The sequence below is a fragment of the Crocodylus porosus genome, unplaced genomic scaffold (genome assembly GCF_001723895.1).
Source record: "Crocodylus porosus isolate Cpor-Errol unplaced genomic scaffold, CroPor_comp1, whole genome shotgun sequence".
NCBI classification, from domain to species: domain Eukaryota; kingdom Metazoa; phylum Chordata; order Crocodylia; family Crocodylidae; genus Crocodylus; species Crocodylus porosus.
This window is the reverse complement of record NW_017728935.1, coordinates 8666561-8690882: the sequence shown is the minus strand read 5'-3', so window position 1 is coordinate 8690882 and position 24322 is coordinate 8666561. Positions and strand designations below refer to the sequence as shown.

The window sequence follows — 24322 nt, the reverse complement described above, 5'->3', positions numbered from 1 at the left end:
GGGCGCTGCTTGGTGCACTTTGGCCGGCGCTCTGGAACGGCTCCGGGGAGGGCGGGTGTCACGCAGCAGATGCTGCAATGGACGGGGGGAGGGGGGTTTTTTCTGCCTGGTCCTCTCTCCCTTGCAGCCTCCAGCATTTTAGGGCGCTCGGTCTGTGGTGCGGGTACGGCCGGGGGTCTGCAGACAGCCTCTCCGTGGTATGCCGTACCAGATGTATTATGATGCTTTTATAGGACCAAAATTGTGCCAGTGGTACTTAAGGTCGAACTGAAAAAATGTGCTGGTGGTACTGCTTTAAATCGGTGGTGCGCAATGTGGGAACCGCAGAGGCTGGATCCCTCCCTCCTGTGCTCAATAGTGACTGATGCCCCTTTCCTCGGAGCCTGTGTCCAGTCCCTCTGTGAATCTGGTCCAGTTTTTGGCTTCCCCCACGCATGACGCTATGGATGGACCCCACAAGGGTGCAGGGAAGACCTCGGTGCTGAACACTTCCCTGTTTCTGTGCAGAGGGAAAGGCTTACAAGAGTTTTTCCCCACCTGGCTCATCTTAATGGACTTACTAATGAGCTTCACCTTGTTTCTGCTGCTGTTTTTAGCTGACCCAAGTGAAGGACAAGCTGCCAGGCACCGTTGGGTGTGCAAACCTAGCACACCATACAACCCCAACCCCATTAAGATAGAAATCTGTAGTGTTACACATATTCTGCTGTGCTGTGGGCTGAGCTCTCTGCTGCAGAAGTGCTCTGTTATTCTCCCGTAGTCAAAAAAAAAATGAATGAAAATGCAGAGCTGGCATTTTCTGCAAGGGGGCTTGAGCTTAATGAGGTTGAGAACTACTGGCTTAGGGGTTCAGCTGTTGGAAAGGGAAATCCATTTTCATGCAGTTTGTGTTTTAATGAACATTATGCTCCGGAGAGTCACTCATGCAAACTGTATAGTGGGTAGCAGAGCCGGATAAAACACAGGGGCTTAAAATAGCCTCCCGTGAAATGTTCCATGTGTATGTCATGGGCTTCGTCACGCAGCGACCTGGGTATGTTGTCCCTGTGATGCCTTGAGTTCATGCCATGGCTGGCCTCTGAATTTTCCACTGAACTCTTTTAACCTGGGCCTTCCCAGACTTTGTTACTGTTCTCCTGAGCCTGGGACAGATTTCAGCAAAGAATCGCAAAGGTATTTCTTAACTGAATTAGAGAAGAGCTACATGAAAAGTAAGGATACTGTGCATGTACATATATACACACAGCATATTTCCATATAAATACACATGCAGGTGTTACCATGATTTTAGGATGCATATTTACCCCAGCTCTGTTTTGACATTGCTTTCCGAGCGCCTTGATCTCACTAAATGTCTGCACAGTGGTTTATTTTTTCTCCGGACGTCTGATGTTCTTGTGCAGGTCATGTTCCTTTTACTTATTTTTTTTTGTTCATATACCTGTTTTTTCTAAGTCCTTAAATCCTAGGCTTTTTATTGTGTCTCCCCCCACCCCCAACTTCTTAATCTAGGTCACTGGGAATTGAACTTGCTATTTGCTGCCTTTTTCATATCAACTGGAATGTTTAAATCAACAACCACCATTTATGCATGATGCTTGTAATAGAATAAGTTTTGCCTGCTGTCACAGTATGTACTACTTAAAATGACTGACCAAAAGAGGCTGGGGAGGAGAAACTTGTTTGAAAGGAGTTTATGTAGTTGGTTTCCCCATGGTCAGATATGTTGTTTTTTCCCCCCGCAGAGTAACAGATGAGCGCACCCGCAAACATTCCCAAGGGAATTTGGAGGCAGGGTGAACTTGCAGATCTGTGCCCCTAACTGGTTTTGAAATTGTTAAGCTTTTTCAGGGGACAGCCCCTTTAATGCAGTGGTAGGATTCACTTTTATTTTGTGCCAAAACCATTTTGTCAGGCTGATTGGAGATGGGAAAGCCTTTTTACAAACTCGTATCTTGTCCCTTCCCTGACATGCAGAATTGCTTCATGCAGTGTGTAAATTCAGCTGCTTTGACCCATTCAATTGGCAAGGTGCATGAGCTATCATATTCAACTGGTGTCCTTCATATAATTTTATGCAACTTGTTTGGTTTTTTTAATAAGTGGATTTTCTGACATTCAGGAAGTCACCTGGTTTATTTTTTGTAATGTACTAGAGTCCTGGGCAAAACCGCCTGAATGTTACAATATCCTGCTTTTCAGAAAAGCCTGAATGTTACAATATCCTGCTTTTCAGTGTTTCCAATTTGTTTTCTCAAGTGATTGCTCTATGTTTAAAAAAAAAATCACTTTCTCTCTAGTCCCAGTAGAGAATGCAGTCTTTTTGTAATAAAGACATTTTTCTTGTGCCCTTGATTGTTCCTGTGTAATTGGTAAATATTTTTAACTCTGACTGCTGTAGTGTATACCGGGTTGGCCAAAATGCTTTCTGCCTTTTGCTGTATCTGCTGAGTTGCTAACCTGCTCCATTAACGCACACCTGAGAAAGTAATGGCGTGGTGCACTGATAGCTAGGGACATTTAATCAGATGGAAAGATGTGATACTGAGTCCATTGTATAAAACACAGTGACCCTTTGTGAGACTGCTAGATAGGCAGAGGCAGTGGAGTTGCATTAGGGATGAATTTGGCTTCTACTTTGGTTTTGTTTTCTCAGCTGTTTTAGTTTACGGTTTTGTCCTTTGACTTGTTGCAGCATGGGCTTCTTATATGACCAACTCCCCTACTCTAATCGTTATGATTGGTCTCCCTGCACGGGGCAAGACTTATATGTCCAAGAAACTAACCCGCTACCTCAATTGGATTGGAGTGCCTACAAAAGGTACGTATGCAGAAACATACCACGGTGAAGTTTCAGGCTGCTGGTGCATCGGTTTTAATCCAGCCCAGAGATATAAGGACTGAAAATTGAGCATTACATTTAGGGTAGGGCCTTTTTTTTTCCAGTTTGTGGGGAAGTATCTATAGCACATATACTTCCATGCCATCTGTAGCCTTTTTGGCAGCGGCATCAAATCCCTCAAAGAGTCAATGGTCCACGGTGACTGAATTCATAGAGTCACAGAAAATGAGGCTGGAAGGGACCCCAGGAGGTCACGTCTAGTCCAAACCTCTGCTCAGAGCAGGACCAGCCCCAACTAAATGGTCCCAGCCAAGGCTTAGTCTCGCTGGGTCTTGAAAACCTCCAAGGATGGAGATTTCACCACCTCTCTGGCCAACCTGTTCCAGTGCTTTACTACCCTCCTAGTAAGAAAGATTTTCCTACTACCCAACCTAAACCTCCCTTGCTGCAACTTGAGGCCATTGCTCCTTGTTCTGTCATCTGCCACCACTGAGATCATAGCATCTAAATAGAAAGTTAGGGTTGGAAGGGACCTCAGGAGGTTGTCCTGTCTGGAAACTCCATGTGTACTTCCACAAGGGTCTCTGTAGGCAAATTGTCAGGGTTAGTCTGTAAGGGAAGCTCACAGTGGTGCTATTCAGTTTGCATCTATTCTGTGTTCAGAGGGTTCAAGTTGTCCATGTGTGGAAACCAGCTTATGGCTTCCATACCAGTTAAGACTTCAGAAGAGGTCTCGAGTGAGATTTTACACCCTTGTGGTACCCAGAGCACGGGGTGAATTTCATCATACAGAGGACTTTAGGGCTTTTATGGCTTTAGGGCTTGGCATCTTTTATAAGAGTGGAATTCTTCTGCAAATCCCTGTGTAAGATCTTAAAAGGCCCCTTTTGCTTTACTTGGGTCTCTTCTCCCATGTAGCACTGCACGTGCATACACTTAATAATGGGAACTGCGTGGGAATATGTTGCTAATCAAAAAGATAAATTCCTAAACGTGTTTGTTTTTGTGAAGTGTTTAATTTAGGAGTGTACCGTCGTGAAGCAGTGAAGTCGTACAAGTCCTATGATTTTTTCAGGCATGATAACAAAGAAGCCATGGAGATTCGGAAGTAAGTCTGCGCTGGGGGGTCCAACTCACTATGAAAATTGGATACACGAGTTCCTCTCGTTGTGAAGTTCATGTACCAATACTTCTGTTTTGGGGAGGTAACAGCTAACTGGCAAATACAGGATGAGACTCTGCCACTACTGTTTAGGTTGAGAGGAATGGACTGTGGGCTTTGCCTCCCTTATTTCAGTGGAGTCTGTTTGCACTCGGTATAAGGCATCAGTAGCACAGATATGCTTGGAATGGAGTTCCAGTTTGTTCTACCTCAGTAAATGCCAGATGAGCTTAGAGGCTTTAAAAGCCGGTTTGGGAACATCTGATGAAATCTCATTTTTGGGGGCCTAGTGCTCTACAGAAACAGTTTTCATTTGATTGACATTTTCCCATTTTAAATTCCCCTTGCTTGCTGATAGCTAGTTGGCCCCGCAGTTATCTTTCTGAAGGACTAGGGCTACTAGAAACTCAAAAAGCATCCTTCAGATGGATTTTTATGATAAGTAAGCAAAGCTACAAGCTGTGGTGTCTCTGACTGGAGTGGAAAGGCATCCTTTCTGTAAATGAACACACAGAGTGAGATCCTGGCTCTGCTGATGTCCCTGGCTGAACTCTGTTGGAGCCAGGATTTCATCTCGAGGTTACTGTAGTGACAATTTCAAGACCAGGGAGGTCCTAGAGATGCCCAATGGCACCAAAATAATAAACCCACCAAACAGGTTAGGCTTGCTCCAGTTGAAATCAGTGGGAATTTTGTCCTTTACTTCAGGGGAAGTAAAATGGGGCCCAGAGGACAGAATTCCTCTGGGGATTAATGAATGACTGCAGGGGAGGGCTGGAGTTATCTTCTGCTCCCAGAATCTCTCTGCTCTGGCTGCCAGTGCACTTGGCCCCAAGGACCAGGACTCAGCAATGATCTATTTGTCTATATAAGGAGAGATCAACAAACTCCTGGGTTGGAAAGGCAGTGCCCTCACAACTGGGGCGTGGAGGTGGAAACGAGGGATTAAATGGTGTTCACTGAACCTCCAGGTCTGTGGGATGCAGAGAATGCCTTTAACGAGAGAGAAACAAGACCTCTAAACCCCATCCCTTCCCCGTGTAAACTCTGGGGTCGTGATTTGCTGGGCTTGGAATCGGGATGCTTTATACCAGCTCTGATCATGCCAATTTTTCTCTTTACAGAAAATGTGCCTTGGTGGCCCTGGAAGATGTGAAAGCTTATCTCCTGGAGGAGTGCGGGCAGATTGCAGTAAGACAATGCTAGAATTAAACACAGTCCACATGAGATCAGTGTTTAAATTAATGACTGAGTTTTTCAAAGCTGCCTAAGAGACTTGGTCAAGCATACAAACCCTTCTGGCAGCTTTGATACAACCTTGGATAATGACATTTATTGAGGTTACTTGTTGTTTGGTTTGTTTTTTCTGTCCTGTTAGGTGTTCGATGCAACCAACACAACTCGGGAAAGGAGGGACCTGATTTTAAATTTTGCTAAAGAAAATGCTTTTAAGGTGACTTTTATTTAATGTGGAATAAGACTTCAGTAATGTAATTTACAGCCTGGGTATCTCCCATAGCCATGAGCCTCCCTGCCTTTGAAGGTGTGTTTTTTGCTCTTAATTTTGCACACAGCAGTTTTCTTTTCAATTTACTATGCTTTGATGGCAAAGGCTCCTTTACAATCTCATTCTGCAAAGGCAGGGTCTTAGAAGGCTAGTATGTATAATTTTGGAGCTTTGTTTTTATTGCCTCTGGAGATCTTGTGCTTTTTTTCCTGGTGGGATGTCCAGAACCAGACTTTCTGCCTCTTACCTTTTTGTCCTTATTTCACTGTATGGTCATAGAAGCACTAAGGTTCTGTTCTTGAGCTGCTTGCAGTTTCCTAATATGCAGTTTACAACTTGGATATGGACAGATCCCTGAAGGTAGAGGAATTCTGCATGTATCAGTCAATCCGTTGAATCTTACCTTTTCCTTTTGGTGCTGGCTTGCCTGCCGCTTCTCCTGTGTTGGCCAGGGGAGCAATGATTTGCTAGGATCATGCATTTGATTTCTTTCTTTGCTTTCTAAGCCGGAAAGAAATGTCACCTCCTCCTCAAGCACACTTCCACTGCATCTGAGGCAGCAGTAGGAGCACCATTTAGGACAAATCATAACCTGACAGACCTGCTTGTCCATTACTGAGCTCATAAAACTCGCCCTATCTCTGCAAGATAGCGTTCTGGGGCCTTGATTCTCCTTGACATAGCTTGTGTTGTCATATCAACCTGTGCAAAGTGCTGTCCTTTCATAAGTGTAAATGATAACGTGTAGTAAAAGGTCTGGGAAAGTCGGGCCCCTCGCTTCTATGTATGCATCTGGCTTGGGAAGTTTTAGTGAGCTGATGGCAGTGAAGGGGTCCAACAAAGCAGACTGCCTTGATCAGTCCATATTCGTTAGATGCTCAGACATCTGATGATGTGTAATGCACACTTCTAGACAGAGCGATAGCAGGAATCCATTGATTAAAACAAGGCGAAAGGTTGGTTTCACACAAGATATGCTGGGCAAGATCCCCCCCAGGTGATTCTGTTGACTTTGTATGTGATTAGACTAGGGATTTAATATGATTTACAAGCATTGTTCTAGAGCATCTGTATTCTGTTAAAAAGGCCATTGCTTTCTCCACAGGTGTTTTTTGTGGAGTCTGTCTGTGATGATCCTGATGTGATTGCTGCCAATATCCTGGTAGGTGCCATACATTTACGGATGCAGTGTGTAGGGGCTGTCTTTAGAAGATTTGATGTTTGCTGTGGAAGGTCACACAGCATTGAAATGGTTCATCGTAATTGCTGAGATATGTAGTTGTTAGAGATAAGAATGAGAAAATGTAAGCTAATAGCTGAGAAAAGCCATGTCAGTAGGACATAGCCTTTTTCCCTTTATACACGGTCTGTGTCATTAGTCTCAGTAGTATGTGCACTGTAAACAGCAGCAGCTCAAGGAATTAGGAGGGGCTTTTCCAAGCCAGGCACAGCAAGGAAACCATGTCAAGCAAGTATGATCCAGTTAAGTGTTCAGTAATGAAACTGAAACTCTTCTGGAGAATGCATTGGTGCTCTTTGAGGAAGTTCTAGGATCCTACATGCTAAGGTGTGTCTTAGACCTTGGCCCCATAGACATGTACTTTGTGTGTCAAAGTTTTGTGCAGTAAGGATTTCAGATTAAACTGATCTTGGAGGCTAATACTAATCTGAAAGGGTCCCAGATACTCCTGTCTGTAATACATGCAGATGAGCCTGTTTGCATATACGGGATCTTGACTCTCTGCTGCCCTGTATATAACACAATTGTTTTCCCACGGTGCAATATGAGTGCAGAGTGGTTGTAGGAGGCTACCAAAACCAAATGGTAGTAGCAACTTTTACCAGCTTCAGGGGTGGAAATGATGCCAGGCAGCAGTGTACCCAGGATGAAGCGTCTACTATGATTCCTGGGATGACTGGGAAATGTGAGTTGCTTCCATTTGAAACAAGAAAAACGAAGCTGCTAAGCCCTGCTGGAGAGTTGGGTCTGTTCTGCAAGAGTAGGGGATTCTAGTTTTGAAAGCCTTCGTTCTGTCTTCTTCCATTTTAACTAAGTGTTAGCAGGAGATTGTGCAAGGTCGTGCCGACGGTGCTGTAACAGGATCTTGTGCTTGGTTTGGTGTTGATCTCTGTTACGTAATTGTCGATCCAAAGTTATCCAGCTGGAGTCAGTTGAGGGGCTCTACTTGTACACTGGAATACAGAGTGCGAACTTTCATTCTGATCCCCTTTTATTTCCTTTCTTTCCCCTGCTGAGGGGCCTTCTGGGTTAAACCCACACTACTTCAGAGCACTTTTATGCTAAGATAACCAAGTCTAATTTATATGGCATCTTAATAGCCCAGCAAAGGTAGAAGCTAAACTGCTTGCAATACATATAATTTTGCAGCTCATAGCTTGACGCTATCGCAGCCTTGTATAAAGTACAGGGGGTGGAGTGGCTGTTTGCAGTGCCATGGGGCATTCTGATAGTCTCATTCTTGTTTCATCCCTGAGATAAGCACTTGCTATTTGTAGTCCTAGAGAAAGCAAAAGCAGATGGATTACTTCTGTTGGAACTTGGGAACCAAACCAAAGCCGTGAAGCGTTTGACCTTGGAGGATGATTTTATTTTCACGGGCAGATATGCACTAAATAGTTTGCCTGGAACGGCAAAAGGGACACCAGCTGTGTCTGTCCCCAGGCCAAATGCTACAACAGGTCATTGAGAATTGCCCTTTGTTTCCTTGCCAGGGGCAGGCTCTTCACGGGGCACATGGGGACGGAGAAGGAGAAATTCAAACACTCTGTTTCTTTGACTGTAAAAGAATCGTGTCGCTCGGTCATGTTTCCATTTTGAAGGAAAGTGAGCTTAACTTCTACAAAGTGTCTCTCTTGTTCAGGAAGTGAAGGTCTCAAGTCCTGACTACCCAGAGAGAAACAGAGAGAATGTGATGGATGACTTTCTGAAGAGGATAGAGTGCTATAAAGTCACATACCAGCTTCTTGATCCGGATGATTATGACAAGTAAGAGGCTGCATTTGAGACTGTATTGTCCTGCACGCTGTGGGGAGACTGATACGCTTGTTGGTGTCAGTTTTGTTGCCTGATTTAATCTCCTGTCGTTCAAAGGGTCTTCTCTCTACTCTGACATAACTCTCATTCCCAGTGATCTATATTATAAAGTCAGCCTTTTTTGTGCTAGGAGCGTACAATCGAGTCCCAAATGACGTGAAAGTATTTTCCTCTTACAAAGTAGAATGCAATACAGCTTCATACTGTAACATCACCTTGTGCTTTCTCCCTAAGCATTTTCTAAGGCATGGAGATATCGGAGCTTTAAGGGGGTAGCACAATATCAGTGCGGCAGAATGGATAGCTAGAGTACATACGTGTGTGTGTATACACCCCTCACCCTTAACATGTGTTTAGGTTTAAAGGTGCTGAGTTGTGTGTTCTTGTTCTGTGCTGGCTGTAGAGACCTTTCCTTCATTAAAGTGATCAACGTGGGGCAGCGATTCCTGGTAAACCGGGTCCAGGATTACATCCAGAGTAAAATTGTCTACTACCTTATGAACATTCACGTCCAGCCCCGTACCATCTACCTGTGCCGACATGGCGAGAGTGAGCATAACCTTGTTGGCAAGATTGGTGGGGATTCTGGCTTGTCATCTCGTGGCAAACAGGTATGTTCGTGGCAACGCCAGGATTGCCGTACTCTTATTAAAGTATCCATTTCGCATGATAGGACTCTGGTTTTGGCCAAGATTCTCTACCAATGTAACTGAATGCAGCTGTATGGACTTCAGGGCAGTTTTCCCCATGTAAGCCAATTAAAGACTTGTTTCTCTGAACCCTGAATCCTGGGTGTATCTGACTTCTTTTGGGGGTGGGTTGAAGTCCTCATGAACACTTTCAGCTGTCACTCCCCTGCTTTTTCTTAAGAAGGGCGGTTCATTCAGTGAACACTTTTTTCCCCCCCTCTACTGGGAACTCTATACCCAGTGTGACATTACTGCAGCTCTGTTTTGAAATGCGCACGTTCCTTCATAAAGAAGCAGTAAATTTTATCATCTTCCAACTTGCATTAATTTCTTCTAGTTTGCTCAAACCCTGAAAAAATTTATCAAGGAGCAGGAAATTGTGGATTTGAAGGTGTGGACAAGCCAGCTGAAGAGAACTATCCAGACAGCTGAGTCCTTGGGGGTCCCCTATGAACAGTGGAAGATTTTGAATGAGATTGATGCTGTGAGTAGGATGGGGGGGATGCCCTTCAACTATGTGCTGGCCCTTTGGAGGTTTGTAAATAAAAAAACATTTATAATGAATGTGAAACGATCAGCCGTGTCTCAGCTTGCAAAAATGTCTAAGCACTTCCTGAGCAGTAATTAAGCTTTGCAGCAGTGTCTAGGCAGACATATGCTGGACTTTTCACTCCTGCAAGGTGCAAAATTTGTTTGGTGTAGAATTAGCAACATCTACAGGTTTATTTCCCATACAGGGAAAACGTTACCGTTCAAGGTCCCGGGTGTCTGCAGCAACCCACAGTAGTGGCAGATGTTATCAAGTCAGTGGTAATTCTTTCATGAGCAGATAAGCTGTCAGGATAATATAATAGAAATGACTCCTTTTTCATTATCTGCATATATTTAAAAATAAGACTCAACCCACTCCAAGGAGCATAAATACATTGACCTAAAACTCACCACGACAAGAAGGTGCAATTGTTTGGAGGAGTTGTTACATCTGTCCAGCAAAGATGTTCATGCTGATCTACCTTGTAGGAGTGTGAGGAGGTGTAACCATGTGGAGGTTCTCGGATGAAAGTGCTCTGTGTTTTAAATGACAACAGCGTGAGTGGGTTTTGAATCTTGATACTACTGTCACATAAGCACAGAAACTTGCGCTCAGTCATTTACTTTGTGTTGCTGCTGCAATGTCTAAATCTTTTGCAACAAATTCTGTTTTAACAAGTTCCTCTTCCACCAGGGGGTATGTGAAGAAATGACTTACGAAGAAATTGAAAATAAGTACCCTGATGAGTTTGCTCTGAGAGATCAAGAGAAATATCTTTATCGCTATCCCGGAGGAGAGGTGAAGAAGATTTAAAATAATAATTGCTAATTAAGCAGCTGTAGCTGAGTGTGTGCATTTGGGAAAGAAGGAAGAACTGAAGCGAAATGTTTTGGGGAAACTGATGTACATGGTAGCATTCCAGACTCAGTTTAAGGCAATAGACTACTAACCTTTAAGCATCTGTATTGAACCTTTAAGCATCTGTATTGAAACCTGTCTTTGTTTTCTAGTCTTATCAAGACTTGGTACAGCGCCTGGAGCCTGTAATCATGGAGCTAGAACGTCAAGGCAATGTCTTAGTTATCGCTCACCAGGCTGTTATGAGGTGCCTGTTGGCTTACTTCCTTGACAAGAATGCAGGTATGAAAATGAATAGCTGAGTTGGGGTGCGAGCATGTGACTGGTTATATCACAGAGCTGGTCAATATTGCTTCTCTATCTAGTTAGTTTTTTCAGTGGCTTCTGAGAAAAGTTTGCAAGTAATCCTGCATTTTCTCTTTTTTGCTGAGAGCATCTTGAAGTGCTATGCAAGCTACTCCTTGCAGGGTCACTGAAATGCAGGCACTTCTCGTGGACAGTTAGGATAGGCAGTGTTTTGCATACGGCTTTCATCTGGCATTTCATAGACATTAGGACTGGAGGGGACCTCGGAAGATCATCAAGTCCAGCCCTCTGCCCCAGGGGCAGAAAGCTGCGGTCACAGGATCCCAGCAAGATAAGCATTCAGGTGACTCTTAAAGAAGTCCAGAGTAGGTGCTTGCACCACCTCTGGCAGCAGTCTGTTCCAGGTCTTCGGGGCTCGGACAGTAAAGAAGTTCTTCCTTATGTCCAGCTTGAAATGGTCTTGGAGGAGTTTGTGACCATTTGACCTTGTCATTCCTTGGGGTGCTCTGGTGAACAGGTGCTTCCCCCAAATCCTGATGTACACCCCTTATGTACTTGTAGGCAGCCACCAGGTCGGTCCTGAGCCTGCACTTTTCCAGGCTGAAGAGTCCCATGGCTCTCAGCCTCTCATCATAAGGCCCGTTCTCCTGCCCTCTGATCATTCAAGTGATTTAGGTTTGGTCTTCTGCCACAGACTCCTTCTGTGACATTAGGAAGTCATGTTATCATTTGCCAGCTGCGGATGATCCTTTCCCCACCTCCACCCAAAGGCATCGGTGGAAAGATTAAATCCATTAACGAGGGCAAGGTGATCAGACACCGCTGATGTCCCCACAGAAAGGGACAACGTTACCCAACTGACTTGATGGACAGCAGAGGGGTTATATGGCTTATGGAAGCGGAATTTGGGTTGAGGACCTTAGAGAGAAGCATTGTGGAAGGTGCCAAGCAGATGGCAAAACTCTTCTGAGACCCTCCACTTAGTCTCATGAATATGAGAAACTATTGGCATCAATTTTCAGCATTGTCTGTATTTCTGCTGTTTAGAGTTGTTACCACTGGGTGGCAGTTGAGAAAAAGGAAGAAAAGGCCTCCTTTAATTCAGAGTGCGTGGACTGAAGCAGGGCTGCTGGCCACAGCCAGAATCCTGCTGAAGTTCGTGAAACAAATATCCACTGACTTCAGCCCGGCCAGGATTTCAGCCTAGGGTTCTGCTGCTGTTCTCTGACTCCCAAAGCTGACGGGGGTTAAGGCAGGGGAAGGCAACAAAAATAGAGCCTCTGGTGGGAGGAACAAGGACCGCTCTCATTGACAGTCTCCTGGCAGACTGGGCAGAGGCAGCAACATGCCTTGATTGAACAGTTGGAGATGTAAGTGGATGGCTCAGGAATTGCAAAGAATTGGGGCAGGAGGGAAATACACAGGTGATTCTTCAGGTTCTGCCGAGTCTGCAGGAGTGGGCTGCATGGGCGTTCGGGGCATACCAGACACAATACTAAACCATTACACTGTGTATCTGTTTTTTCTGAAGACAAGCGTCATAACCCTGCACACTTCTTGAGCATGCAGCCCCTCCTTTTAAACACCACTGAATGAGTCGCCGTGCTTAGAATTAAGCCTGTATGTAAGTTATTGCAGTGTCTGGGCCAAAGTGGACTTACACCATCCCTGCGTGTCGCTTGCTGGGTGTTAATAGATCAATGTCCAGTTAACCAAGAGTCACCCTGTTGGGTTGACTTCCTGGCCAAATGGTATGGATCAAACGAAGGGACTCTTCAGATGTTGTTGGTGTACTAGTAATAATTCAGCACGTCAGCCGAAAGAGGCATATAAGGAAATATAATTTATAATCAGGGTTCGGATCCTAGCAGAGCTCAGAGGGGCTGAACCCCCACATTAGAGACAAGAGCCCCCCTCTTGGGGGTCTCCAATTTTATTAGGGCATCATGATGGGCAGCCCAACTTGTTTTTTACAGCCCTCCCCTCGAGATTCAAAGTGTAATTTGAACCCTGCTCGTAAGCCCTTGACAACAGTTCTTACCTGTCTTCCCACCTGTGGTCACAGCTCACTGGTGTCAGAGCTGAAATATATTTCTAGAGAGTCACTTCCCAAATGAGTTTGAGGATCTTTTATTGTGTAGTCAAAAGGCTGAAAGCTTCAATAGACTTCTTTGTTCTGGGAGCTCTGCAAACCGGTCCAAAGCAGTTCCTTGTGGGTCCCTGGTCAGTTAGACCTTGAGAAGGATTTAGTTCCTAGTTGGGGAATCCCCCATCTCCTTTTTTTTTCCCACTATGCACCTGGCTCCTCATTAACTGGGGCTTCTCTAGGCTGTCTGCCCACTGGTCCATAAATTAACTTCCCTCCCATCTGACACATTTAACATGTTTCCCACTAAGAAGGCTTCGCAGTATATTAGCAGCTTAGTTCTTAGTTCCTGCCTTGTAGGCTTCTCGGAAATTTAGTTAAAACCTTAACAGCATTATGCAGTTGCAACGCAGTGGTACGTAAATGTATGAGGTTACATAAGCCCTTGCATGTTGTTAATGTACTTAAATTGCATACTGGGTTTTAGCTTCTGTACAGTTTTGACTATCTCCAGTGTGTGTCAATACTCGGTCAACATGCAAAGCTCCAAGCAGCCCCCACATGTGCAGTGTTTAACTCTTTGTTTGGTCCTAGATGAGCTGCCGTACCTGAGATGCCCGCTTCATACTGTATTCAAACTCACGCCGGTTGCATATGGTGAATATTTTCCCATTTCTGACTTACAAAATTGCCTACCAAGTCCAGGTAACAAGGTGCAAATACAAAGTTACTTCCAGTTAGTCAGCCAAGTTAGACATCTTGTGGTACTAAACTAAGAGGCCCCAAACTGCAATCTTTTATTCACACGTGCGAAAACGGCTACTCCTGTGATTAAGAACTAGCGCCTTCTAGACAGAGGCACCTTGGATATGGATATTTCCATGGAAGTCGAGTTTGTCCTCCAAACATGAACAGAAATCATATCAATTTAGTATATTCCATGTAGTGCATGTCTTTTTGGAGGGAGCTGCTATTGTTTATTAGCCTCATTTTCGCAGCCCACACCACAAGGAATTATTTAGTACGATGTATATGTAGAATCCATGATTGATATTGAATTTGACAACTCCAGACAAATGCAAGAGTTCTTCACAAAAGAAGGAAATGAACTGTTCCCTGTCTGAAAACAATTTTGCAGTTCAGCAGAAGTTTAAAAATAATTTTATATTAAAAACAACTGTAGTTCCTCCTAACATGTTCTCTCTTTTCTTTGGGTGAAGGTTGCAAAGTAGAAATGATCAACCTGAATGTTGAAGCAGTCAACACCCACCGAGACAAACCTTCTATGAGTACAGTAAGTCTTGTCTGAAAATTTCTGCCTTTGACTTGTGTGCCAAGCTTTAAAAAACAAAACAAAAAAACCCCCAAACCTGCATTACAGGAAATATTACAAATCAAAAGCAGTCACGTATCAGGGAGCAGAAGATATTCTAAGCATGAGAGCTACATTTACTTCCATTGCAGTGTGAAGGCTTTGATGATAGTGACGGATGGACTGTGGACTTAGAGAGAGATGCAATGCTAGCTTTGTCAGATTTTGTCTCCGTAGTCCCTTACACCTAGATTCGTCAGGACATCCTGTTCAGCAAAGCGCTTAATCCCTTTGGCCTACGTAGCTTCAATTTTAAAATGGCTTTAGTTTTGGAGTTCTCTCTTGTACCTACATGCAGAACCTAGCTTTCTCAGAGGTGCCAATCATTTGAAGCTACCATGAGCTGCAGTAAAGACGGTTAGGTATTCACCATCAGTAACTATACAGAGACTGCTTTTAAAGCCCAGCACTCAAAAAGGGAAGACTCAGAATTGGAGGCCCCCTACCAAATTCTGCGTAGCTAGACCAGGGTCTCTGTAATGAATCCATTAAATATAGACCCATGTCTGAAAACTTGGGCTTTCGCCCCTCTGTTTAGTCAAGTCCTTTGAAGGTGAGTATAAAAGAGCTGTCTGTCATTCATATTTATTTTGAGTCTTGCTGAACTTATTATGTCATCTAAATTTCTTTTGTTTAGCTCCATTATGACCACTACTAAGCAGCTGTGTGTAGGGCAATCATTTGGAAGGTGACTTACAAGGCTAAAGCCTCATTGAACTGAGTAGAGATTATGAGAGTAGGCTGAGCAGCAAAACTTCCTGTGGCTAATGTAGTTTTGGTGTTTGTAATTCAGACTCGCGTGGCTAGTACTTTTACTCCATTGTTGCATGATACTCGGCTGTCTGCAGGGAAGAGTTAGCAGTTGTCTCTTCTCTGCTTCCTCTGGCAATATGGAGCTGCTCAAAGATAAATCTAAGTACTTGGGAAAATGTGATTATTTAATGCATGATTTCATCTGAATTGTATAACCAAAATCTTCACTGCAGAGGGGAAAGGGAAATAAATAAAACTTTTGCAACTGTACTTGTCACTGGTAGGTTTCAGCATTTTCTCGACTGCAGCAGTCTCTCAGCTGTTCCGTGTTCAATGGATTGAGGATAAAGGGAATGGCTAGAATGTGGCTTAGCACTTCTAACCGCTTTTGGGAAGGTGCTAGATAGATTTTTTTTTTTTTTTTTAACCATCAGTGGGCCCAATCCTGCCCTCACTCTGTAGTTTAAATTTTCCCAGAGACCCAATATGTCTGCTGTGTGTGAGTTCTTCAGGTGCAGCTTCTGGGGAACTTGCATGGTGCACAGGCCTTGTCCTGGTCCTTTGCAGAGGCACATCTTTCTGTGGACATCCCTGGAGCTTGGGTTGGGCTCCTACTGATTTGAATGGAAGGTCTGCACACAGACCTGAGGCAGGATTCGACTGGTGGCTACGGTAGTTCCAGGGTGTTGGCGGTGTCACAGAAATGTGTTGGCATGACTTTGATTTCAGATTGTAGTTTTGCTTTTCATTCCTTGTGATATCCTCCATTTTTAATCAGACCAACCCTTCAAAGAGCCAAACCCCCTTAAGGATGAGAAGAAACAGCTTTACACCTCTGGCCAGTGCGGACACAATAAAGCGCCCACGAAATTACAGTGTTGGGAGCAGGCCTCTCAGCCCGCTGGAGTCTCTCGTATTCCCAGAGGCTCAAGATGGGAGCGATCGTCGGAAGCTACAAGTCAGTGCTCAAGTGGTAATTCATCTATGCTATCCCTTCACACAGTCGTGCACACAACTAATGATCAAACAATCACTGATCATTTCCAGTGATTCCATTTGAAGTGCCTATGTAGCCACTTGGCATGTATACTTTCCATCACCATCCAATCTTGAGAATCACTTAAAATGATGAACCTATTAACACCATCTTGGAGTGGAACTGTCATCCAGAAGCATTACAATCGCATGCTGCCGCCAGGGTGACTCTCCTTGCATACTGCTGATTTGCTGGTTGGTTAATTTAAACTAGGGCACTCCTCAGCAGGATGGGTAGATTGGTAAGAGTAGTGGCCTGTTTACAAGTCCAAATGCTGTAAGGTATATGCAGCTGAATGGTCCTCTCATCCCAGTGCGATTTGATTAGCAGCATCTTTGCATGCTCAATCGTGGTGAGGAGTAGCCGTGCCTCTTCACCCTGCTGCTCCTGCCCTTTTTGTTCTGCAGGCTCTTGGTTGGAGCTGTGACCGGAGAGTGTTTCAAGGCACTTGATCCTTGATACTACTGTCCTCCTTTTACCATCTCTGTGCATGACAGCCAAAATTTGCAAAAGCAGCCATAGATTTTTGGGTGCCTTGATGTCTAGTTGTCCAACTTCTAAAGTGTCTCATGTTCAGACCCTACCATTTTATTTCCTGCTTGCTTTATTAAGATGTGGGCCTGACTCGCTCCTTGCTGTGTGTATGTGGAGCCCCATTTGCTTTTTTATTTCTTTGTCCCCAGTTCCTTGGGGAACGAGCTGGGGGAGAGAGGTGATGATTCTTCGTCCAGTTTCCCAGTGACACAGAGAAATCCAGTGCAGAAATGGCTATAATTGCTTCACTTGTTGGGAGCCCCAGGGGAGAGAGCAAGCATGGAAGAGGCTGGGAGTTGAACTGTCCTCTGACCGGTAAAGTCAAGCTTAGGACAGATTGGTGGGCCAGTGTGAGGGTCTTTTCAGAACCAGGCTTTTGCTGCAGCTGCACCCATGTTGCATTTTGCTCCTCTCTCCAGGGCCTGCCATCTTTAGTGAAGCAATTATTTCCAGTGTGCTGCTGGACTGATCTCTGGCACTGATTGCTGCAGTTCTCTTGGGAATGACACTGGCTTATGTAGGAAGGTGAGAGCGAGAGAAAGTGAAGTCTGATTCCTCCCAATTATTTGCTTCTTGTGTCTTGCATCAGATAAACAGGGCTCAGATCAGTGACAAGATTACACCTTTTCCTAGGACAGCAGGGCAAGTCACAATTACAGTTCTCAGTCTCTTACGTATTTAATAGACCTGCCTGGGAATCGCTTTTTCCCCCCCTGCTAGCGTATGAACTAGTCAAAAAAACAAAACAAAAGAATGGGGTATTTTTCAGTGTTAAAGACAGTTTTTTTTTTCTTTAAACATTCCCTCCCTCTTGTTTCCAGTGGTGGCTTTATAACCTGGTGCCGCTGTAGTACACAAGAGCCAACAAATACTTTTGGGAGTGGCCAAAAATGAAATATAACCTATTTTTGTTGTTCAAGTAGCATCCCCTGTGTTTGCACTTCAGCCGGCTTAAAGACTGGAGCGTGACAGTATTAAAAGCTTTGGTCCTGATTCACCAGTGCATTGCAGTTTTCAGGCTGGCCTTGCTCTGTTATCTGCCAAGCACTGAAGTGAAGTAATTTCTGATGAACCCCAAGTTCAACTTGGGTTCAGTAATTCTAAGGTGCTTGCAGTAAAACGCATCCCCAACTCTTTGGAAGTGACGGCTAATATTGGGCATCGAAGTTAAGACACTTCAGATGATGCCCTTTGAATACCAGGCTCCTTTTGAAAATCAGCCCCTTTATGTTGTATAAGTAGGGTGGCCCATAAACGGAGATGCTCAGGATCACTCCTCACTTGTGTGAGTTTGGGTTCTGTCCTAATGCAATCGTTTAAAACCTAAAATGGTCTTTTTTAAACTTAGCATTGTAAAAATTGCTTCTCTCTGCTCTGCCGGTAATAAGAATGCTGCTTATTATGAGGGATGATGCTGAATTGGACAGAGCCATATAAACGAGTGTACAGCCGGTGAGCTGAATGACTAGACTGAATCTTCAGGGTGCAGTTTGCCTGGCCTGTGTCATACCACCGGTTCTGATAACAAGTCTGCAATGGTGCCTTCCCAACACGAGGTTCTGGAGGTTGTTTTAGCTCTCTTCTTGTTTGTTGCAATGCTTTTGTTTGGGGGGTTTTCCAGTCTTTATTACAAGTGGTATATGCTATCTTGTGCTGTTTCTTTTTCCTTTGCAGCCTCAAGTGGGAAATGCTTGCGTGTGAGTACCGCTGAAAAGAGCTTGTATGCATTGTCTCTCTGGGTTTGTTTAGTAAGTAGGAATTATCTTGAATCTAGCTGCATGGAAATTGCTTTGGAAGTAAAATCAGTGCATGGGGCAGAAGGGGATCATTTTACCTTTTGTCCAGCAAATTAAAGCGAGGCCATTTTGGGGGAGGCATATGCGTGATGCAAATCATCTCTCTGCAGAGGCAAGCATGAGAGTCCAAAGAGGATTGACTAGCGTGTATACAGTGTGTAGGCCATCTGTGGGATGATGCCTTCTACCCCAGATCGGCAAGATCACTGGGCCCAAAAGCACAGTGTAGCTTGCACCAAATCCACCCTTGGGGTCACCCCACAGAGGTCATTCAGTGGGATTACACCAGAGGAGGATTTGGGCCCTGGTGCCGGTCTTCGGCATGAAATGCTGACAGCAGTAGTTAGCTGTGGATCGGAGCATGGAGTTTCTCTCCTGACACAAATGGAGGATCATGCACAGAGGTGACATCAGGACACAGCCCTAATGCGCATCACTCCAGAGCGACCTATATTAAGATATTAATTACCTGCTTGAGGAAATCCTGCAGTCCTTGAGCAGCTTGGTTCAGGAAATAGCCAACTTCTAATCCCAGCATGGACCTTGGCTTGCTCTGAGGCCTGGGGCAAGGCGTTTGCTGTCTTCCCCGCTCTCTTCCACGTTCACTGTGAGGGGTAATGCTGACCTGCCTCTCAGGGGCGTAGTGATTTAATTATGGCTTGCTCTTGGGTGGTGTTGAACACCCTGAGCTCCCAGTGGCTTCAACTGAGAGTTGAGTAAATTGAGCATGAGGCCTGAGATCCTTCAAACCTAACAGATTTTGGATCTGTGCTTCAGTGGTATGTTGTAATGACACTTGTCTCTATTGTATCCCATGACCCCGCTGGAGGGATGCATTGGATGGGGGCTGGAGGATACTGTAGCATCTGTTTGCTTGTTTGTTCTCACTTCCTCATTGGAGAGGACAGATAAATAGTGTGTTATCCCTTCTCTCCAGGGAGCGAGCAGACAAGAGCACCTGTGAGCCCTTGATTTCTGTCTCAGCCATCAAGTAAGGCAGTCCAGAGAGAGAGGCCTTTCCTGTCACTTGTACAGAATGGCCAGGAAATTATCTTCGCTCTACTTTACACCTGTGCTGCTCTGCTATGACCCTGCTGGTTATGAAACCCGTTTCTATCCCTGCTTTAATCACCTCCATGACTGTCACTGGCAAATCTTAATCCAAATAGTTGAATGCAATCTTAATGCAAATAGTACGTGTGTAATTGTCTTTTTGACTTTGATGTTGCAGCTTTGACGTTGCAGTTTATATATCTTATTGGTGAACCTGACTGTACAACATAGCAATTGGTTATACTCAGTTCTCTGGTGGCTGCTGGTAGGTGTCCTTGGTTTTCTTTGTGTGTTTATGCAGGTCTTGCAACACTTTTGCTCTTTCCCTGGTGGAGCAGTATTTTTGTTCCACATGCTTTTGTGGTAGCTTCATTGAAGTAGCTGCAGAAAGGCTGTTTGCCAGATAGTGAATACTCTTTTTTTCCTAGAAAGCTTTGCCTGTTGCAGCTCTCCGCTGCCATAGATGTTAGTCTGAGGTTAACTCTGGGATATGCAGTGGAAGGTGTGGTGTTTGTCCATTTGTAGCCATTTAACATGAAATGTCCAAAGCACTTCCAGTACTCAGCCCTGTTTCTTTTGCTACACTGAAGAAATGATTTTGCTTAAGGGTGTGGTGTCAAAGGAAACTGAAAAACTTTTGCCAGTAAAATGTATTAAGCAGTAAGGCGGGACCTTAAATGCTATGTCCATCCAGACAGCAAGAAGAATGTTTTGGAACTGGGAGTTTGGAGCCGGTCGCACTTCTTGCTCTGCTCCCATCCAGCCACCGAGAGCTTTGACCTTGGACACGTCTTGTAATCTCTCTGCACTTCAGTTTCCCATCTTGGGACAATACTTGCGTTTATAAAGTGCTTTGAAATTCTCCAACAAAAGGTGCTATATAAGGGCAATGTATTGCTGTCAACGAATGTAGCAAGAGTCAATTTACATTATTGAACTGATCGTGCAACAACTTTTTTAGAAGAAAACCTCTGTAGGTTCCCTTGCTTTCTGATGGAGAGCTTCTCTGTCTAGTTTTGCACCATTGAACTGTCACAGTGGCTGTGATCATCAGTTATTTTCTTTTAATGGGGAAAAACGATATTTTAAAACCATTTCATGGATCCACTTGCCCCGAATGTCTCCTGGTCCCCTCCAGTCCCATGAGGTATTCCAGCCATTGCATAAACCAAACGCACAGCCTATAACACCTCTGAGAGTACCCACCATGAATTCATATGTGCAGTGTATCACAGTTGCAAATACTTTCTGATGCGAGCTATATGATGCTCTGAGGAATGGAAATCCAATGACTGCCTGTATTTCAAAGGCGCAATGTGCTTGTCTTTCATTTCCCTTGATCATAAAATCATATCTTTGGAAGGGACTTCAGGCAGCAGCCCTCTAGACTGACCCTTTGCATAGATGCAGAATTTTACTATTCCTAAACTATCCCCGACGTAACAGAATGGAAGCGCTGAAGTGCCCTCCAGAACAGCAGCAGTTTCGCCCTTTTTCGAACAGTTAGCGTATGTTTGCCCATCCCTTGAGCTGCCTTTGCTTACAGCTTGCACTTCCGAACTGTATGCCAAGCCTTTCCCAATGGAGAGCTTAATTTGTGTGAGATATTAGGAAAATCTTTCTCACCAGGAGGGTAGTAAAGCACTGGAACAGGTTTCCCAGAGAGGTGATGGATTCTCCATCCTTGGAGGTTTTTAAGACCCAGGTAGACAAAGCCTTGGCTGGGATGATGTAGGTGAGGCTGGTCCTGCTTGGAGCAGGGGGTCGGACTAGATGCGACCTCCTGAGGTCCCTTCCAACCCTCCTTTTCTATGATTCAGTGCATAGAAATGAAAACGCTTGCTGGTTCAGTTACTTCTTTCCAGGCATCTAATGCACATATTCTGACTGGAAGATTAAGAGAACTCATTCATATCTGCCCTCACTTGCAGCACCAAAAAACCAGCACATTCAAGTCCAATTCAAGTCTTGCCCTTGTCATATGCCAGTCACACCTCTTCCCAAGCAGGGAGGGGTGTGCCGTCTAAGCTGAGACGAGTAACATTTCTGCGCTTTGGATCTGAATAACTTCTTTGGAATGGTTATAAACAGGCATGTGTTGGCAGGATTGGAATTTCCTTCGGAAGCTGTTAACGGCGCATCCTTCAATGATAGGATTTTAATTGCACTTTGTACCTAATGTGAAACTCTGTAACATTTTTAATTGCAATTCCACAGTTTCCCTCTTCGTATACATACATACGTCCCTTAGGATAAGGGTCTGCGTTAAGAATTTCAGGTTGATGTGCCTTGTTTTGTCTTCTACTCTTAACTTTAAGATATATATTTTAAATAATAGATTCATAGAAGTTCTATTTAAATGATAAAGCAATGTGACTATTTTACCAAAGCTGCAGTAGCGCACAAAATGTCCAGCCTGGCAGCTGCTCTGTTATATTTTGTATGCTAGAATGAACGTTTTAGCTGGTGCCAGGAGAGATGCCAAAAAAGGGCATCTCTTTATTGTACTTTGTAGCTCCCTGTGTGTCTTCAAGTACCATCTGTGGACTTTGACACAAGCATATTTGCAGCCCTGTGTGGGCAAGACAGATAGTTACATTATGCTCCAGGCCTCACCATGAGACTTATCCTGCTTTCTTTGCAATCTAAGGGAGCATTGCTATAATATCCCTAAGTGTGAGATCAAGCTGCAGGGAATCTCAGTCTAATCCCACGTTGCTGAATCTTAATTACTGGGGATTAAGTAAGAGAAGAGAACTGTGCTAGATAGGTCTCCAACTGGACAGATCCTCTTTTTCACTTGCAAAGTGAGCTAATGGGGGGGGGGGGTTGTTGTTTTTTTTATCAGCAAGGTTGAAACTGCTCCCTTGGCAGAGGGTTATCGCTTTTGTCTTTTTGCTCCTTTTCCCAGTGATGAACAAACAGCGAATTTCTTCAATGTTGTCTTTGCAAGATTGCTTTTCTAGCCCTATCTGTGCTTTGCTCAAGTCTCTAAAATGAAAAAACTCAAGGTCATCGTGGGGGGGGTGCAAACAAGCAGTTAGAACTTAGTAAAACACGTCTTGGAACTTGTTCCCAGCCCTTTTCTTCTCTAGGGATGTCACTTTGCTCCATACGAATGTGCTGCTCTAGGCCAGTTTGCTCTAGAACACCTACATTTTAAATTGTCGTTAGTCTGTCTTAAATCCCTTGCTATTTATTTGATTGGAACAGGGATTTATTTGCATTTTAACCAAATATTTATTTTGCTGGTAAATCACAGATTCAATTTATGCAGTGTCTATGGATTTCCTGACTGTTTGTATTTAAAAAAGAAAATGTGAATTGTTAATATTTGATACGGATTCAGTGACTGAGTTTTCTCTTGTCTGCAAAAGAATGATGGCTGTACCATAAAAAACATTTCAGAGGCTGATTTTTATACCATGGTGGCGCAGTCTTCGGATGGGCCCCTCGAACGGTTTTGGTGCAAGATGGGCTGATGCTCAGGGGTGTCTGCAGCTTAGCCCCTCTAGCTGGGCGCACACAATTAGTAGCCACTTTTGAACATTGTGGCCTTTGCATTTGAATGTATATAGCCGTGTGTCTGCAAAGGTGTACTCCATTTCTGCTCCCAGGAATGCACTCCCCTGATGCACGATCGAACCACCGCTAGGACATTTCTGTGTACAGAAGGTACATCTCATAAAACCAGCAAGATGTCTCCCGTGGTTAACTTTTCAAATACAGGCCTGCAAAATAGCCATTGTGGAAATGTTTTTTCTTAATGTTTTGTCTTGGAGCTGTAAATCTTCTTGTGGATCAGAGAAATAAAATGAAGTAACCCTGAACCACCAGATTGCTTTGTTTATTGCATTCCTTCCCAGCGTGTACGCTAGTCATCGTCTCGTCTTTTTTTTCCTATGCTTGGGCTCAAAGTGTAAGTGTAGGAGTGAAGTACCACCAGCCTGAGGGACACCTGCGTTTCGCAGGTCTGTGTGGACTGAGGCTGTCATTTCCCAAGTGAAATCATTGGCTTTTATCCTAATACTCACAGGTGATGCCAATGCTCAGAAAAGAAATGCATAGAGGCGGACCAAACTGGATGCATTCAGATATGTTATTATCTGATGCAGAGATGAAATCAAAGGAGAGAACTGTGTAGGAGTACATCAAATAATGAATGCGGCGGCATGGCCGGGGAGATGCTTGTTGCTAGAGCAGGTGAAAAAAAATGATCTCTCATTTTGGTGGGCAGCACAACTCCCCACTGAAATCTGTAGGAGTGGTTTGGGAGAGTATAGCTCTACTGTGTGTGTACAATTAACATATATTTGTAATTAGCAGTAAGTAGTTTGGGCTTCAGCGTCTGGGAAGGTTTCACTGGTTTGCCTCCTTTCCATTTTTGCTTGGTTATAATTTGTCCCTTTGATTTCTCATTTCTAGCAGATGGCTGGTTTAGTCATGTAAAGGGTTCTGATTTCATCTTGAACTTGGCTGGCCGTTTCATGGAAACTGTAAAGGACAATTCTTCTCCTGCATTTCAAGCCTACTGAAGTCAGCATGTTGGCTGGAGTGGCTGTCTCTGGATACGTGGAAGCACAGTGAGCCAGTTTGGCACTTCTGGGGCCGGTAATGTGTTTCCAGCTGCCCTTGACATTGTCTGCAATAAAGAGCTTTCCTTGTTGTGCACGCTAGAATGACTCGCAACAGGGCCTGAAGGAACCCCCCAGGGGAACTTTGCATGCTTTTAAAATATTGC

General features: G+C 44.3%; 1 protein-coding gene across 8 annotated transcripts; it reads left to right on the top strand.

Moving 5' to 3' along the window:
* Positions 1-2672: 2672 nt before the first annotated feature.
* Positions 2673-24246, top strand: PFKFB2 (6-phosphofructo-2-kinase/fructose-2,6-biphosphatase 2). 8 transcript variants are annotated; one of them, XM_019546868.1, is made up of 15 exons: positions 2673-2821; positions 3854-3950; positions 5129-5195; positions 5383-5457; positions 6617-6673; positions 8394-8518; positions 8970-9177; positions 9593-9739; positions 10481-10585; positions 10798-10927; positions 13632-13694; positions 14258-14331; positions 15941-16120; positions 18407-18429; positions 19466-21239. In XM_019546868.1, the coding sequence occupies exons 1-15, from the start codon at positions 2710-2712 to the stop codon at positions 19521-19523; spliced, it is 1521 nt and encodes a 506-aa protein (XP_019402413.1). In that variant the 5' UTR covers positions 2673-2709; the 3' UTR covers positions 19524-21239. The 8 variants fall into 8 exon arrangements, with proteins under 8 accessions (XP_019402413.1, XP_019402415.1, XP_019402411.1 ...); XM_019546870.1 differs by having other exon boundaries at positions 18407-18480; XM_019546866.1 differs by having other exon boundaries at positions 15941-16135.
* The last annotated feature ends 76 nt before the right edge of the window (positions 24247-24322 follow it).